General features: G+C 50.4%; 1 protein-coding gene and 1 long non-coding RNA gene across 14 annotated transcripts in view; one reads left to right on the top strand and one right to left on the bottom strand.

Annotated features, from left to right (window-relative positions):
* LOC145531203 (uncharacterized) overlaps positions 1–5,208 on the top strand; it is a 42,643-nt gene extending 37,435 nt beyond the window's left edge. Inside the window, exon 5 of the long non-coding RNA XR_014072275.1 lies at positions 4,490–5,208. This is a non-coding gene — a long non-coding RNA (uncharacterized LOC145531203). The remainder of the gene's footprint in view (positions 1–4,489) is intronic.
* The window catches only part of BCL7C (BAF chromatin remodeling complex subunit BCL7C), a 40,008-nt gene extending 26,298 nt beyond the window's left edge, over positions 1–13,710 (bottom strand). For 11 of the 13 annotated variants that reach the window (XR_014072272.1, XR_014072271.1, XR_014072270.1 and 8 more), the window contains exons 1-5: positions 13,362–13,710; positions 12,732–12,810; positions 12,265–12,373; positions 12,010–12,171; positions 9,803–9,888 (exon numbers count right to left, since the gene is read on the bottom strand). Coding sequence is in view for 10 of the 13 variants with exons in the window: in XM_081552994.1 (XP_081409120.1) it covers positions 9,803–9,888; positions 12,010–12,171; positions 12,265–12,373; positions 12,732–12,810; positions 13,362–13,453 (528 nt within the window). In the remaining 3 variants the exon portion in view is untranslated. Of the gene's footprint in view, positions 1–768; positions 1,682–8,852; positions 9,049–9,802; positions 9,889–12,009; positions 12,172–12,264; positions 12,374–12,731; positions 12,811–13,361 lie in introns of those variants that run through there. The other 2 variants (XM_081553002.1, XM_081553003.1) reach the window with 2 other exon arrangements.
* Positions 13,711–15,250: the final 1,540 nt, after the last annotated feature.

Below are 15,250 nucleotides of genomic sequence, written 5' to 3'. Positions count from 1 at the left end.
CAGAGAACCGGCCACACACACACACCTTCGCTGATTCCTCGCAACCCAGTGAGAAACCGCGCCCAGAGCGCCGGCACCGGAAGTCCGCCCTCGGCCTCTCTAGGATGCTGGGCTTGGCTCTCTGTGCCCTTAACCCTTGCGACGCCGCAGCGCGCTTTCCTGGCTGTCGGCCGTTTGGGAGGCGTGCTGCCGTCCTTTGTTTCCAGGAAGCTTCACCAAAGGCAGTGAGGCGAGCACGGCTTGTGGATCCAATTCTACACACAAGGCGACTGAAGTCACCCGGCAGCTGAACCAGACCCCGGTGCCCCATTTAGGGCTATCTTCATTGATTCCAACCGCCTCGCTCCAGTTCCCTCACCATATCTTAAAATAGATACAGTAAAACCTCAGCTCAGGTTATTATCGCTACAACGGACTTTTACTTTCTTTTCTTCCGCACGGCATTTCCTAGAGTGCTTGCAATCCTACCAGTGATTTTAAAACTTAAAGGTTCGAAATATTACTCACTTGACAAAAATTTGATTTCTATATAGCTTCTCAGGGTACATGATCTGCACTTGGTTCACTCTGCTCCTGGTATATATATATATAGTAAGTCCTCTACATACCAACCCGTTCCTTAGGAGAGCTCATTCATAACTCCAATTTGTTCCTAAGTCCAACAAAGTTAGCCTAGGAACCCAACTAACACAATCAGCTACAGTAGTACTGTACTGTACTGTACCAGGTTTTTTTATACTTTTCACATACATAATATGTAAAAAACAATCACAAAAAAATAAAGCATTTTTAATCTTAGAGTACAGTACCTTGAAAAGTACAGTACAGCAGCTGGCATCCAGGGGCTGGCATCCAGTAAACAGGCAGGAAGAGTTACTGACTGGAGGAAGGAGAGGAGGTGGGAGATGGTGGAATTGAAGGATCGTCAGCAATAGGAGATGGAGAGAACAAGCTGCAATTTCACTCACGCCTGACGTTGATGGCGCAGGTTCTGGTTCCTTGCTGGATTCAATTCTATCTACCCTCTTGAAAAAAAAAACAATCCAGTGATGGACTGGGTAGTAGCTCTTTTTCTCTCATTATAGATGACACAGTAGTGCTGGATAGCATTCTGAACAACATTCATGTACCATTCTACGTTCAGGTCCTATGCCTCAAAAACTAAAACTGCCTCCTCAAATAAAATCATCTTGTCATTTCCAGCATCGTGAATCACTTCAGTTCTTCTGTATTTCTTCTTCCTCTTGTCTCTCTTTGTCCTTCCTCTGGGCCTTCAATTCCATCAGTTTTTCATTAGTACAGTACAGTACAGTAATTTCTCAAAGGGTTTCAGGAAGTTCCCAGGCAGCTACCATATCTGCACTCGTGGCCTCGCCACTTTTCCGTTGTGAAGGTTGACTGTAGCCTTGAACCAGTGAAACTAGTCATGGCTGGCATTAAAGATGCGCCCTCTGATTCTTTGCCCTGTTTCTTCTTCAAGCCTTCATAAAGGCTTTTTAGCTTTCTCTTGAAGCAGCATTAAGCTGAGCAGGATTTGACACTGATGCTGATCCTGTATCCATACTCTGAGAAGTTTCTCCATCTCCTCCATCAATTTTCCATGCTTCTTCGACATTATGGTTGACATCATTGGCACAGCAGACTTTACTTCACATGTTCCATGATCTTGTTCTTGAGAATCCTGCTGATGGTTGAATGATTCATGTTTAAAGAATAAGTGACATCTACCATCTTTTCACTTCGCTCCACTCTCTCAATTATTTTCACTTTTGTTTCCATCGTTATCACTTGGTGCTTCTTAGCAGCTGTATTGCTGCTGCTTTCACACTTGCTTCTGGGCATCCTGGGCTTGGAATAAAGATACTGTTCTACTGTACTCTATACAGTACTGTACAGTAAAATAGACAAAAGCACAACCACTTGTAGAAGATGCACGTGACAGTGTACACCAGACACATGAACTAACTTATGTGACTGGACATACGAACACATTTGCATCGTGCAAAGTTCGCAACTTGAAGGTTCTCATGTAGGGGACTCACTGTACATGGAAAAGATAATATTGGCTCCATGTATCAGATGAGACAACTAAGGTCTAGATAGGGAAATGACTTGCCCAAGATCATACAGTACAAATCACCTGAATCTGGAATACCTCCATTCCTATTCTGTGTCCTGAGCCCTTCACACCACCACAGCTGCATTCTAGAGCTGACTGGAGCAACAAAGGAGGGGACAGGCAGCAAAGGCATTGCCAACAGACAAATATAAGAGAACAGAGTAAGTTATTGTGCTCTGCCCTTGCACTTGCCCTGTGCAGGGACGTGGGGGTCACCAACCAGTTACAGCCCTGCTTTCAACTGACATGGAGAGTCCACCCGTTGCTGAGTATGCCAATTCCAGATATGCATTCTGAAACTGGGCAAACAACCACAGGATGGGTTTGGGAGCCTTTGAGCCCACTGTGAGAAGGACCTGAGCTAAAACTCAATGGATCATTTGATCTCAATAAAGTTATGGGTCTCCAAGAGAACAGAGAGCTGAATGCTATAGTAGAAATGTAACAGGAAAAGGAGTAGGATTTGCCAATGGAGAAAGGGAGATGGTCTTTCGTTCACTGATCACTAATGAACACCTACTACTTACCAAGCACTACAGAAGGCCCTGCAACAGAAATGAACAACGTGGTCTTAACTTTAGCACAGGAAGTGAGATGTCAAGTGAAGGAGGAAGTATGGTGACTAACCCAGAACCTGACTGAGTCTGAGGATCAAAGAATCTCCCTGAAGGAGGTGAGTGCTAAGCCAAGGCCTGAAAGATAAGTAGGCATTGGCCAGGAAGAAAGAGAAGAGGAGGAAGAGAAGGGTTTCTCTGGCAGAGAGAAGAGCAAGGGCTAAGATGGGAACTAGCTTGGTTAGCTTCTGTGTGTTCGTGGGTCAGATGGTAGAGAGCTCAGGCAGAGGGGTGAGAGAGGTGGGTGAGTGAGGGAGTGAAAGTCGCTCAGTCGTGTCCGACTCTTTGTGACCCCGTGGACTACAGAGTCCATGGCGTTCTCCAGGCCAGAATACTGGAGTGGGTAGCCGTTCCTTCTCCAGGGGATCTTCCCAACCCAGGGGTTGAACCCAGGTCTCCCACATTGCAGGCGGATTCTTTACCAGCTGAGCCACCAGAGAAGCCCAAGCGAGAGAGGTGGGCTGGGGCCAAATTGAGCAGGGCCTGGTCTGCCACGACAAGGAGTTTGGTGGGAGAACTGCATGGGCAAAAGTAGGTGGGAAAGAGCACCACGAGGCCCATGTGGTAGGTCAGGAATGAGGTAAGCACCCTGGAAGAAGAAACGAAGAGGCTGAGGAGGTGAGCAAGAACCAGGCTGGAGAGTTCAGACTGGCCTGCTGGCCATGCAAGTGAACATGAACAAGAAGAGCAAGGCGTGGAGGGGTGATGGGGACTGAAGAACACATGCTTTGCCTCCATGGACAGCCAGCCCTCTGTTCCCCTGGGTGATGACCACTCTTGTTAGCAGACTCTAAGTCTCGGAGCATCTGCTTTGTCAAAGGAGGCTGGGAGTCCAGATTTTTATATGAAATCACTTGATTTTAAGCGCTGGCAACATGTTCAATACCACGTAAGTCAAGCAAGTCCTAGCCATAGGCCACTGGTTCCCAAACTTTGTAGGATATTAGCATCACCTGTGGAGCCGATTGGAGAAGGCAATGGCACCCCACTCCAGTACTCTTGCCTGGAAAATCCCATGGATGGAGGAGCCTGGTAGGCCACAGTCCATGGGGTCGCTAAGAGTCGGACACGACTGAGCGACTTCACTTTCACTTTTCCCTTTCATGCACTGGAGAAGGAAATGGCAACCCACTCCGGTATTCTTGCCTGGAGAATCCCAGGGACGTCGGAGCCCGGTGGCTGCCGTCTATGGGGTCGCACAGAGTCGGACACGACTGAAGCGACTTAGCAGCAGCAGCAGCAGCAGTGGGGCCGATGCCCAAGTCATGCCCTATACCACTGAAAATGTCTGGGGCTAGAAGCTAGGCAACAAAAGTTCCCAGGTGGTTCCAATGTGCAACAAAGTTTGAGAACCACTGCTGTAGGCTGAGGATATCCTTTGGGTTGCAAAGGACAAAGCCATGGGGAGCCATGTGAAGTTTTAGAGCTAGGGAGCAGCAGAACGGTTTGGAGTATAAGGAAAATCAGTCCTTAGAAGGAAGGATGTGTAGTGTGGAGTGAGAAAGGGCCTGGGGCTCAAGGGGCAGTGGTGGGATCCTGCTAGGGTGACCAACCATCCCAGCTTGTCAAGGACTGAGGGATTCCTGGGAATGGCACTTGAAGGGCTAACATAGGGGAAAGTCCTGGGCAAACCAGAATGCTTGGTCACCCTAGATTCTACCTCTGATAGAGTTCTGTCTGGGGACTGATGCCCCCAGATATTCTAGAAAGGGCCCTGAGAAAAGGCTATCCATCTCTCTATGATGTCCTTATCCAGGGCTCTGAGCACCAGCCTTGACATACTTGTACAGGGAGCTAGAAACAGCAAGAGGACTTGGAACCATCTGCTCTCTACCTGGCAGAGCAATCCTGGTCAAAGCCAAGTTATAACCCAGCAATAGGAAGGAACAAACCACTGATCCAAGCAACAATGTGGACGACTCTCAAAAACATTATGCTGAATGAAAGAAAACAGACACCAAGGAGTGCCTACTATAAAATTCCATGCATGTGAAGTTCAAGAACAGGTTAACCTAATCAAAAACAAAATTAGAACAGTGCTGCCTCTAGGGAGTTGGGGACAAGTAAGAGCCAACAGGAAACTTTCCAGGGGGAGACAGTGATGTCGTTGATAAGGGCTTGCATTATGCAGATTATATATTTGTTGAAACACACTGAAACACAGTTAACACCTGTGCATTTTGCTATATGGATAGTTTGCCTCAAAGGAAAAGAAAAACCTGGACTCTAGTCAACACCGGACTCTAATTGACATATATGCTGAAGTGTTGAGAAGGAAGTATACCATTTTGTGCAGCTTATTTTGAAATGTATAAAGAAAATAAGAAAGATGGGTGGATGGGTGGATAAGGATATGTGGTACAGTAAAATGTTAGAGCTAATCTAGGTGGTAGGTGTTATCAGTGTTACCTGTACAATTCTTCCAATTTTGCTGTAAATTTTAAAACTCTATAATAAAATATTGAGGAAAAAAAATCCTCTAAATCTGATCATGTTACTGCTCTGCTCACACCCCTTCAGTGGTTTTTCATCTCACCGACAATGAAAGCCAGGTCCTCACAATCGCCTCCAAGAAGGATGACCTTACACTCTAGTTATCCCAGGTTTCACCTGTTATCTGGGTATAACTGTTAATACTGCATTGGCCAAAAAATTCATTTGGGTAAGATTCATAATCCGTAACATTATGGAAAAACTCAAACAATCTTTTTGGCAAACCCAATACATCTCCTTTTATCCTCAAAGTTTGAATGACACGTTATGTGCCTGACTTGCCTCTGAGGCCCTACCTGACCTGACCTCACTTCCCACCCCTCTCTTCTCCCATCCCTCCACTCCAGAGGCACTGATCTCATTTCCAGCCACATGTCCCCTCAGGGCCTTTGCATGGGCTATTCCCTCTTTCTGGAATGTTCTTCACCCAGGTAAGCGCAAAGCTCTCCCCCTTACTTCCTTCAAACTTTTTGTCAAATATCTCCTCCATAAGGCCTCCCCTGAATTTCTGATTTCACAATTGCTGTCTCCTCTTTCCCCACCTCCCTTACTCTATGTTTTCTAAAGTACTTGTAATTTTCTATATAAGATCTAATTTACTGAAGATAAGGTCCATGAAGGCAAAGATTTATTTTCCATTAAGTCTATGCTGTATCCCCAGGGCCTAGAATAGTGCCAGGCAAACAGTAAGTGCACAATAAATACATGTTGCTATAATTAGCAGCTGGGTGGATAGTGGATGGGTGGTGCGCAAGAGCAAAGCAGAGAAACTCACTGAGAAGTACCAGCAAAACACTGGGACCCCAAAGAAAGGGCCAGAAGGGAAGATTATTTAGAACAGGGACTTCATGAGACAGAGTGCCTCATCGAATGTTGACTCTGAATCTGGGTGCTCCCACCTTAGCCAACTCCTGGGATTGTGGGCCATTTCTGGGGAATCCTGGGGGGGGGGGGTGCTGGGAACAGGTTGGGAGGAGGATGAGGCTGAGGACCTGCGGGGCATCCCAGGGGAGATGCCTTGAAGGCATGTGGCCCTGAGTCTGGAGGTGGGGGCATGACTTGAAGACCGAGACTTGGGAACCTTAATTCAAGGAGTAGGTGGAATCTAGCAAGGAGAGTTTTCATGAAGAAAAGAGCTAGGTCAGAGAATGTTCATGAGGGATATTTTAGGGGTTAGGAAAAGGAGAGAATGACATAGAGAAAAAGAATGGTGGGGCACTGGAGGCTAGGGCCCAAGAGCCAAGGGTGAAGAATTTCCAAAAAGAGAGTGTGGACGTGGGGAGGGGAGAGGGAGGGCATGGCAAGGTGATGGTCAGAGGTGTGGCTATGGAAGAGGCGGCTTTTAAAGTTACAGAGTAGTTACCGAGTAGACTACAGAAAGGGTGCGGGCAGTCTTGGGCTATGGGACAGATGCCCAGAGCCTGAGGCCTTGGGCCACGAGAGGGATAGGAATGGGGGAGACTCAAACTTTAGCCTTTCAAGGCTACTTGGAAATAGCTTCTTTCCCAGTCTCACTGGCAAGTGAATCTCTGCCCTCTACCCCTACTGCTGAACATCCTCATCTATAAAATGGGGTAATAGGGAAAACAAAAATCATTTATTGAGCACTTATTATGGACCAAGCTGAGAACTCTCTCTCTCCATGTATCCCTTCATTTAATCCTCACAATCATCTCACCAGGCTGATATTACTATTATCCCCATTGTACAGATAAAGCAACTGAGGCACAGAGAGGTTAAGTCGCTTGCTCAAGGTAACAGAGAGAATGAATGGAAACGCTGAGATTCCAACCCAGAGCCTGAATTCTGGGCCTTAATACTGTACTAATCCATACAAACCACTTTACAGAGCACTCTTGTTACCCTATGGGGTGATACATGAGATGACCCACACACCCCCAAAACGGTTGAGATTATTACCACATGTGCTGGGCTGAATCATGGCCCTCCAAAGATGTCCATGCCCTATCTCTGGAACCTGTGATGATGTTACTTTACATGGCAAATAAGATTCTGCTGATGTGATTAAATTAAGAATCTTGAGATGGTAAGATTATCCTGGATTATCCAGTAGGTTCAAAGTAATCACCAGAGTCTTTAATAGAGGGAGGCAGGAGAGTCAGAGAAGAAAAGGTGACAATGGAAGCAGAGAGAGAAAGAGAGTTTGGAGGATGCTACTCTTGCTGATGGATTTGAAGATGGAGGCCGGGGCCACAAGACTTGCAGGTGGACTGCAGAAGCCGGAAAAGGCAAGCACACACATTCTCCCCTATAGGCCCTGGAAGGAACGAGCCCCTGCTGACACTTTTATTTTAACCCACTGAGAGTAATTTCGGAAATCTGTCCTCCAGAATGCTAAGGTAATAAATCTGTGTTGTTTTAAGTCACTAAAATTGTGATAATTTGTTAGGCGACAATAAGAAATGAATATACCACATCACTGCACACCTGGCTCCCCTGGCCAGCCCGGTTCAAATACTATTACTACTGCAGCTGCTATCAGGAAATACCCCTAAATTTTTTAAAAAGTTCTTTAAAGTTTCAGTGTGGTCTTCTCTGAACCTCAGTCTCTTCCTTTGTTAAAAATAGGGTTAACACACCTAACTCTGACTCTCTAGCAGGCACAGAGTGAAGGTTCCTTATGTTATTTGAAGGTTCCCACAAACCACTGGAGCGGACGAGGCCTAGCTATTGTCCCCATTGCTCAGATGAACAAACTACGGCTCAGAGAGGGAAAGGAGCCCAGCATAGAGCCATAGGGCTAGTGAGTAACAGAGCCAGGACTTCTGACTTCAGATCTACCATGCTGAGGTGCATGGCTCAGAGTCCAGCTCACGTGCCACTTCCTCAGAGAAGCCTTCCTGGAGAGCCTCAGCTCATTCATTCATTCATCAAATAGTTACTATGACTGTTCTATGCCGAGTGTGCTGCTAGGCATGGCTGGGACCAAGTTCTGCTCTCAGCGGCCCACAGCCTAGTGGATGAGACAGATGCACAAACCCATCGTCCCTCAATACCCTGATCAATATGGAGACAAAGGGAGAGAAACACACGGGGTGGTGGTGTGGGGGCCCAAACGGTGGGAGAAACTCACTAAGCCTGCAGTCAAGGAAGGCTTCCTGGAAGAGGTGGCAATTGAGATGAGGACAAGGAAGATTCCACTAGGAGTGTGGGCAGAGGTCCACTGGAGGAATGGCTGACCAGAGGCAGGGAGGCACCAGACTGTAGCTTCCTGGGGGCAGGGAACAGGTTGGGTCATCGCAGGCCCCCAAATCCAGCTGGGCCTCCATGTTCCTGTGTGTGAATGGGAACCCAGGCCTAGCAGCCCAGAGCTTTGGTAATTGCTGGGCCTGGGCAGGGCTGAGCAGGAAGAAAAGGGGTCCTGGGGATTCCCACGAGTGGGACAACCAAAGGCAGGGTCAAAGGTAAGGGGGACAAGACAGAGTGGAGAGAGGGTGGGGGAGGCAGGGTCCTGGCTTGAACCCCCCTTCCATATCTGACTCAGGGTGTAGCTATAGGTAGATCCTCTTAGAGCCTCAGTGACCCTCTCTGAGAATTGGAGCGTGAGACAAAACTGTCTCCAAAGACCCTCCCCAGCCCTGACGGGGAAACGACATGACACAAAATTACAAAAGGGTCTTTATTTGTAAAAAGCCAAAGGGGCCCCGGGGGCGACAGGACAGGCAGGCCGGCTTCTCAGGGGTCAGGGGCATTTGGGTAGATGCGCTTGAGTGGGGGGGCGCCCTCCGAGTCCTCGGGATCACCCTGGGCTGCCTCGGGGACAGATGGCACGGGCTCAAAGACGGGGTAAGCTTCAGGGGCCTGGAGAGGAAGGGTGGACAGGCGTGAGCTCCACCCCAACCCAGGAGTGCAGGCTCCTAGCCCTGCCTTCTCCAAAGCCTCCACTCCACTCCCTTCCCGGACTTGGGAGTCTAGCCCAGGGCTGGGGCCCCAGGACGCAAAGCGTGTCTATGCTAAGTTGCTTCAGTTGTATCCGACTCTGTGCGACCCTATGGACTATAGCCCACCAGGCTCCTCTGTCCATGGGATTCTCCAGGCAGGAATACTGGAGTGGGTTGCCATGCCCTCCTCCAGGGGATCTTCCCGACTCAGGGATCGAACCCACATCTCTTTTGTCTCCTGCAATGGCAGGTGGGTTCCTTACCGCTAGCGCCACCTGGGAAGCAGACTAAGTAAGGCGCCGGAAACGACACTGGGGGAAAGAAGTTGATAATTCTGGAAAACGTATCACATGGTAGTCCTTGTAGGAAAAGTCAGAAGTTCGTGGGAGACTTTTTAAAGCTAAATTACATACTTAGGATTAAAAAAAAAAACTTAAAGGTGCACCACAATCTTTTCAGGTTTTTAATGGTCTCAAGTCAGCCCTCATCCAGCCTGCAGGATTTTGTTTCTCAAACACCCTTTTCAAGTCCCAAGAACCCAGCCTAGAAACCTTTAGCTGTATCCAAGGCCTACATTTCCCACCTTGACCTTAAGAGTGCAGCCCTCAAGCTTTTAGTGACCCCACAGCTCCCCATTCCCTCCAAGACCTGGGAGTCCAGGTGGCCACTCTCACCTCAGCCTCCAGCAATTCTGGAACAGGCTCCTCCTTGGTCAACATGGGGGGTTCATCCGTGCTGCCCGCAGGTATGCCCCCAGGATCTGAAACATGAAATTAACAGACGTTCCCTGAGCCACTGCAGAGACCAGGAGGGAAACCCACGAGTCGCATAAGCCTGTGGGCTATGGGAGCACTGAGTGGGTAGCCAGATCCCTGGCTGCAACCCAGAAAGAAAACACAGGAAGGACATGTAGGTGGGATCTTGATGGGTGAGTAGATTTGATCAGGTAGACGAATGGGGAGCTGGAGTACATTTCAGGTAGAGGCAACAGGAGCTTGGCAAGCACAGATCCGGGTGTTGAACTCTGTGAGTGCATGCTAAGTCGCCTCACTCGTGTCTGACTTAGTGCAACCCTATGGACTGTAGCCCACGAGGTTCCTCTGTCCACAGGATTCTCCAGGCAAGAATACTGGAGTGGGTTGCCATGCCCCCATCCAGGGTATCTTCCTGACTCAGGGATCAAACCCGCGTCTCTTTATGTCTCCTGCATCGGCAGATTGGTTCTTTACCACTTTACCAAGGTCAAATTCTGACCTTGGGCAAGTAACTTTATTTGTCTAAGTCTGTATGTTTTCCTGTCTGTAAAATGGGGATGATTTAATGACTGGGTTCCCTGATGGCTTAGCGGGTAAAGAATCTGCTTGTAAAGCAGGAGGCACAGGAGATGCCGGTTCAATTCCTGGGTGGGGAAGATCCCCTGGAGGAGGACATGGCAAGCCATTCTAGTATTCTCGCCTGGAGAATCCCCATGGACAGAGGAGCCTGGTGGGCTAAAGTCTAAAGGGTTGCAAAGAGTTAGACACAACTGAGTGACTATACCACATGCATAGTAATTACCACAGGAGACTGTTGTAAGGATTAAATGAGACAGGAAAAGCCGTTAGCACAGGGCCTGGCACATAGTAAGTGCTCGATAAATGCAAATTATTGTCTTTATATTAGTAAAGGTACAAAAATGTGTGGTATGATCTAGATATGGAACATAGGCCAAAATCAGGGTGTTCTTGGATGGGAACAATGAGGTCAGCAGGGGACAGTTCATGAAGGCCCCAGAGTGCCAGGTTGAGGAGTCAAAGGTCAAGGGAGTCACTGAAGGCTTTGCAGCAGGAAAAGAACCTTGTCAAACTTGTGCTCTGTGGGGGTGCGACTGGAGGAGGGGAGATCCCAGAGGCTGGAGCCAGGTGTGGGTGGGAGAGATGACAGAGCTGGGGAGGCAGGGAAAGGCAAACACGCGGGGGAAGTGAATCTGACCAGACAGGGGACTGACTCTAGAGGAAGACACATGAGGAGGACTCATGCCCAAGATCCTAGCTCATTGGCTGTGTGTGCTTCGATAACTTACTTAACCTCTCTGGGTTTTGGTTTCTCATCTATAAATAGAGATCATAACCCTCATAGGGTTGTAGTGAGGAATAAATGAGATAAAACATGGAAAGTGCTTAGAAAGGTGCCTAGCATACAGTGAGAGCTCAGTAAATATTAGCAGTTATATTATCACTTATTATTAATCACTCTTATGATTACCACAATTATTTTATCGTGCATGCATGTTCAGTCGTGTCCAACTCTTTGGGAATCCCATGGACTGTAGCCTACCAGTCTGTCCAGGAGATTATCCTGGCAAGGATACTGGAGTGGGTTGTCATTTCCTTCTCCAGGGGATCTTCCCCACCCAGGAATCGAACCAGGGTCTCCTGCATTGGAGGCGTATTCTTCACCAGCTGAGCTACCAGGGCTGTTGTTGTTCAGTCACCTAGTCATGTCTGACTCTTTGAGACTCGATGGACTGAGCCACCAGGGAAGGCCCAGCAAATACTTACTGAGCACCTACTATGTGTTCCATGGTGTTCTGAGGATAATATCAGTGAACAAGGTCAACGTGGGCCCAACAATCAGGAAGCTGACATGAGGTGGGAAAGAAAGCTATTTAACTATTACAAAGCTAAATCTACATGAAAATCTCAGACGGTGATAAGCTAGCCACAGAAACTAAGCAGCCAGAGAAGGAGAAAGACAGTCCCTAGAGGAAGGGCGGTGACTTTCCACAGAACTCAGGGAGGCAACTTAGGAGGAAGGGCTGGCAGAGGGGCAAGCTGGTGGCTTCCACTTTGGAGGGGAGAAGGCTCAGAAGAGAGGGCTCCTGGGAGGCACCTGGTCCTACCTCTCTCCTGGCCCAGCTGTGGGGGCTGAGCATCCTCTGGGACCCCTTCTGGTGGTCCGGCAGGTGACACAGGGCGGCTGGGCTGGGGCGTGCCCCCAGGGCTGGGCTCAGTGCCCTTCTGCAGGGAGCCTTCCGAATGGAAACTCTGGTTACTGTTCTCATCTGTGGGGGAAAAAAGCCAAAAGGGTTGGCCCTGAGGCCCCAGTCGCCTCCCTTAATGCCCACAGCCCCCCACATCCCAGGATCCCTACCTACCATTGAGATCCAGCAGGATGAGAGGGCCACCCCCTCGGGGACTGGCGCCCCTGCCCCTCCGCTCCCGGCCTCGGGATCTCTCTGCCCCTCCACCTGCCCTCCGGCGCTCCTGGGGGTTAGAGGGCTAAGGGTCAGAGGCAGCTTTCTGGTTAGCACTTGCCAAGCCCCCACTGTGCAAATAAAGAAACTGAGGCAGAGAGAAGCGGAAGGCCCCGCATGAGGTGACAAGTTGTGCACGCTGGGTTAGGTCTTGAACAGGGGAGGTGGGGGCGGCGGGGGACCGAGGTCTGGTGGTGGGGGAGGGGAAGAGGCGGAGTTGCTATTAATTGTTAACATCTGTCTTGTGCTCCTGAATTTGAGCTCTGAGTGGAGACTGGAGGTGGAGGCCAGGGTGGGGAGGGGCTTGCCTGAGGTTACACAGAAGAAGGGCCTGGGACAGGGTGGGGGGGAGGGGGGAACTTGCTCACCTCCTCCTGGGGGTCCACCACGGGCACCCACTTGAAGATACGAAGGGAAGTGTCGCCCACAGTCACCCAGCGCTTCTCCCTGTGGGACAGTGGGGGGATTGGGTCAGAGGCCTGAGGGGAGCGCCACCCCGGGAGCGGGACACATCTGGGGATACACCGAGATGTGGGGGTGATGCCCTGATGGGAGGGGCACTTTTGCTAAGAGGACATAGTTAGAGGGAGAAACCCTGCAGACCCGAGGGCACCGATTGGGGGGGGGTGCTTCTAGAGAGAGTGTGACTTGGGGTCGCGGCTCTGCAGACCCCTGGGGTATACACATGGAGAGCTCGGACTCTGAGTCCGGCTGGGGACCTTAGCAATGTAGGTCCCCGGGCACACTCGCGGGAGGAGTGTCAAAGCTTCAGGGGGCGGGGCATAAATGGGGGCTTCAGCTTCGGGAGGGCAGGACTGGGGAACACGCTTTGTAGACCCCAGGGTGTAGCCAGAAGGAAGATAGAGCCCCGCAGCTCCGGCGCGCAGCTGGGCCGCACACCTAACAGCTGGGGGCCACAGCTGGCGAAGCGGGGGTAGACTTATCTGGGGGAGGAGTGGCCCACCGGGTCCCGTCCCTGGCCCCAGGGCAGCGCTCACCATCTCCGGACCTTCTCGATGGTCGCCATCACCTTCTTGATGTCATCCTTGGCCCGGCTCCGGGTCTCGGCCCGCACGGTCCGGCCGGCCATGCTGGCGGGGCTGGGGCCCAGGCCGAGCCCGCGGCTGGGCCGCCTCCCGTCTGGCGGGCTCAGGCTCGGCGCCAGGCCGGGGCGCCGCTCTCTCGGCCCGTAGTCCCTCCGGGAGTTGGTCGCGCCCTCCCTCGCTCCCCCAACGCCTCCGCGAGTCCCCGCCCCGCTTCCTGCCGCCGCGCCCCGCCCCAGCCCGTCCCCGGAGCGGCCGGGCGGCGCGGGCGGCCAGAGCCCAGGCCTGGAAGTCGGCCGGCCCCGCCCCAACCGGGCCCGCCCCCTCGGGGCACCCGGACGCGCAGCGCCCCCTGCCCGCCGCCAAGAGGCAGGTCGGGGGCAGCTGGGCGACTGGACGCGCGCGGCGGGGCTGCGGCTGTGCGTTCAAACCACGTGGGCGCCAGGGGGCGCGAGAGGGTCAATGTCCCGTGTGAGACCACTGTCCCTGGGACTCGTGTGTGTGTTTGTGTGTGTGTGTGTGTGTGTGTCCCTCGCCAGACTATCAAGTTCTACACTGTTCTACTACCCCTTCATCCATTCATTCAACAGTCTATTAACTGAGTGCCAATTACGTGCCTGACGCTGCATATAACTGATTCTTCACCCACCAGAACGGCTAGAATGAAAACGACGAAACCTACCAAGTGGAGGCGAGGAAGTAGAGCAACTAGATCCCTCATATTTCTGGGGGAGTGTAAACTGTAGAGATACTACCTCGAAAAGCTGGCGGTTTTTCAGCGAAACTATGATCCAACAGTTCCACTCCTAGGTCGTTAACAGCCAAGAGAAATGCGTGGGTATGAGCACCAAGGGGCCTGTACTGGAATGTTCATATCTCTGTAATAGCCTCAGACTGGAAACAACCCATCGACAGGGGAGTGGAAAGTGAATTGTAGCCTGTTTACACCATGGAGGACCCAGCAAGAAGACTGAGGTCCTGCTACCCCCAACAACGGGGACAAGTCTCATGAAAGGAGTAGGATACAGGAGCATACATTGTATGGTTTCATTTACATAAAGTTCAGAACCGACAACATCAATTAATGGTGTGAGAAATCAGGAGGGCGGTCACCCATGGGACTGGGAGGGGCTAAGAAGGGGGTTCTGGGAACGGGTCATGCTCTGTTTCTTAATCTGGTGCTGATTCCCAGGGCATGTTTACTCTTGGAAAATTCGTTGAGCTGTACCCTTATGATGGTGTGCACTTTTCCCTACTTGAATGAAAAGTTTACTTAAAATGAGTATGTCTTGGTTGATTTTGTTTGAAGCTGTGTTTATCAGCAGACATGCTAAATTTGTGCCGCTATGTGTGTATGTATTTCAAGGATGTGGCTACTGTGTCTGTGTGTTTTCCAGTGACTATGTTCAGAGGGATTAAGGTATAGGAAGGTGGTTATGTCAGCATTTCTGGAGCCAAACTGCTGGGGTAAAATTCTACCTCTGCTTGTCTAGTGACCTTGGACAAGTCACATCTCTATTTTCTCAACTACAACATGGGAATGAGTTAATGTGTGTATAACTCTTAGAACACTGCCTTGCACACAGTAAATACCCAATAACAGTCTCTGTTAATAAGTGTGATGGCCTCACCTGCTATGCCCTCTGCCAGTTCATCCCTTTCTTCCTTTATTCTGGCAACTGTCTCCTCATGGCAGTATACTCCCACACTCACAGGTCTCCTTCCCAATTTCTTCATTCACAAACCCTACATGCTGTTGTCTATGGTCGCCCCATCAGACTGTGAGCTCCTTAGGGGGCCAGAGACCAAGAATGGATCATCATCTCTGGGTGCCAGAGCCCAGG

Source organism: Giraffa tippelskirchi, chromosome 13 (genome assembly GCF_054371585.1).
Source record: "Giraffa tippelskirchi isolate mGirTip1 chromosome 13, T2T-mGirTip1v1.2.pri, whole genome shotgun sequence".
In the NCBI taxonomy this organism is placed as follows: Eukaryota; Metazoa; Chordata; class Mammalia; order Artiodactyla; family Giraffidae; genus Giraffa; species Giraffa tippelskirchi.
Note: the sequence above shows the minus strand (reverse complement) of the source record. Positions and strands in the feature narration are given on the sequence as shown.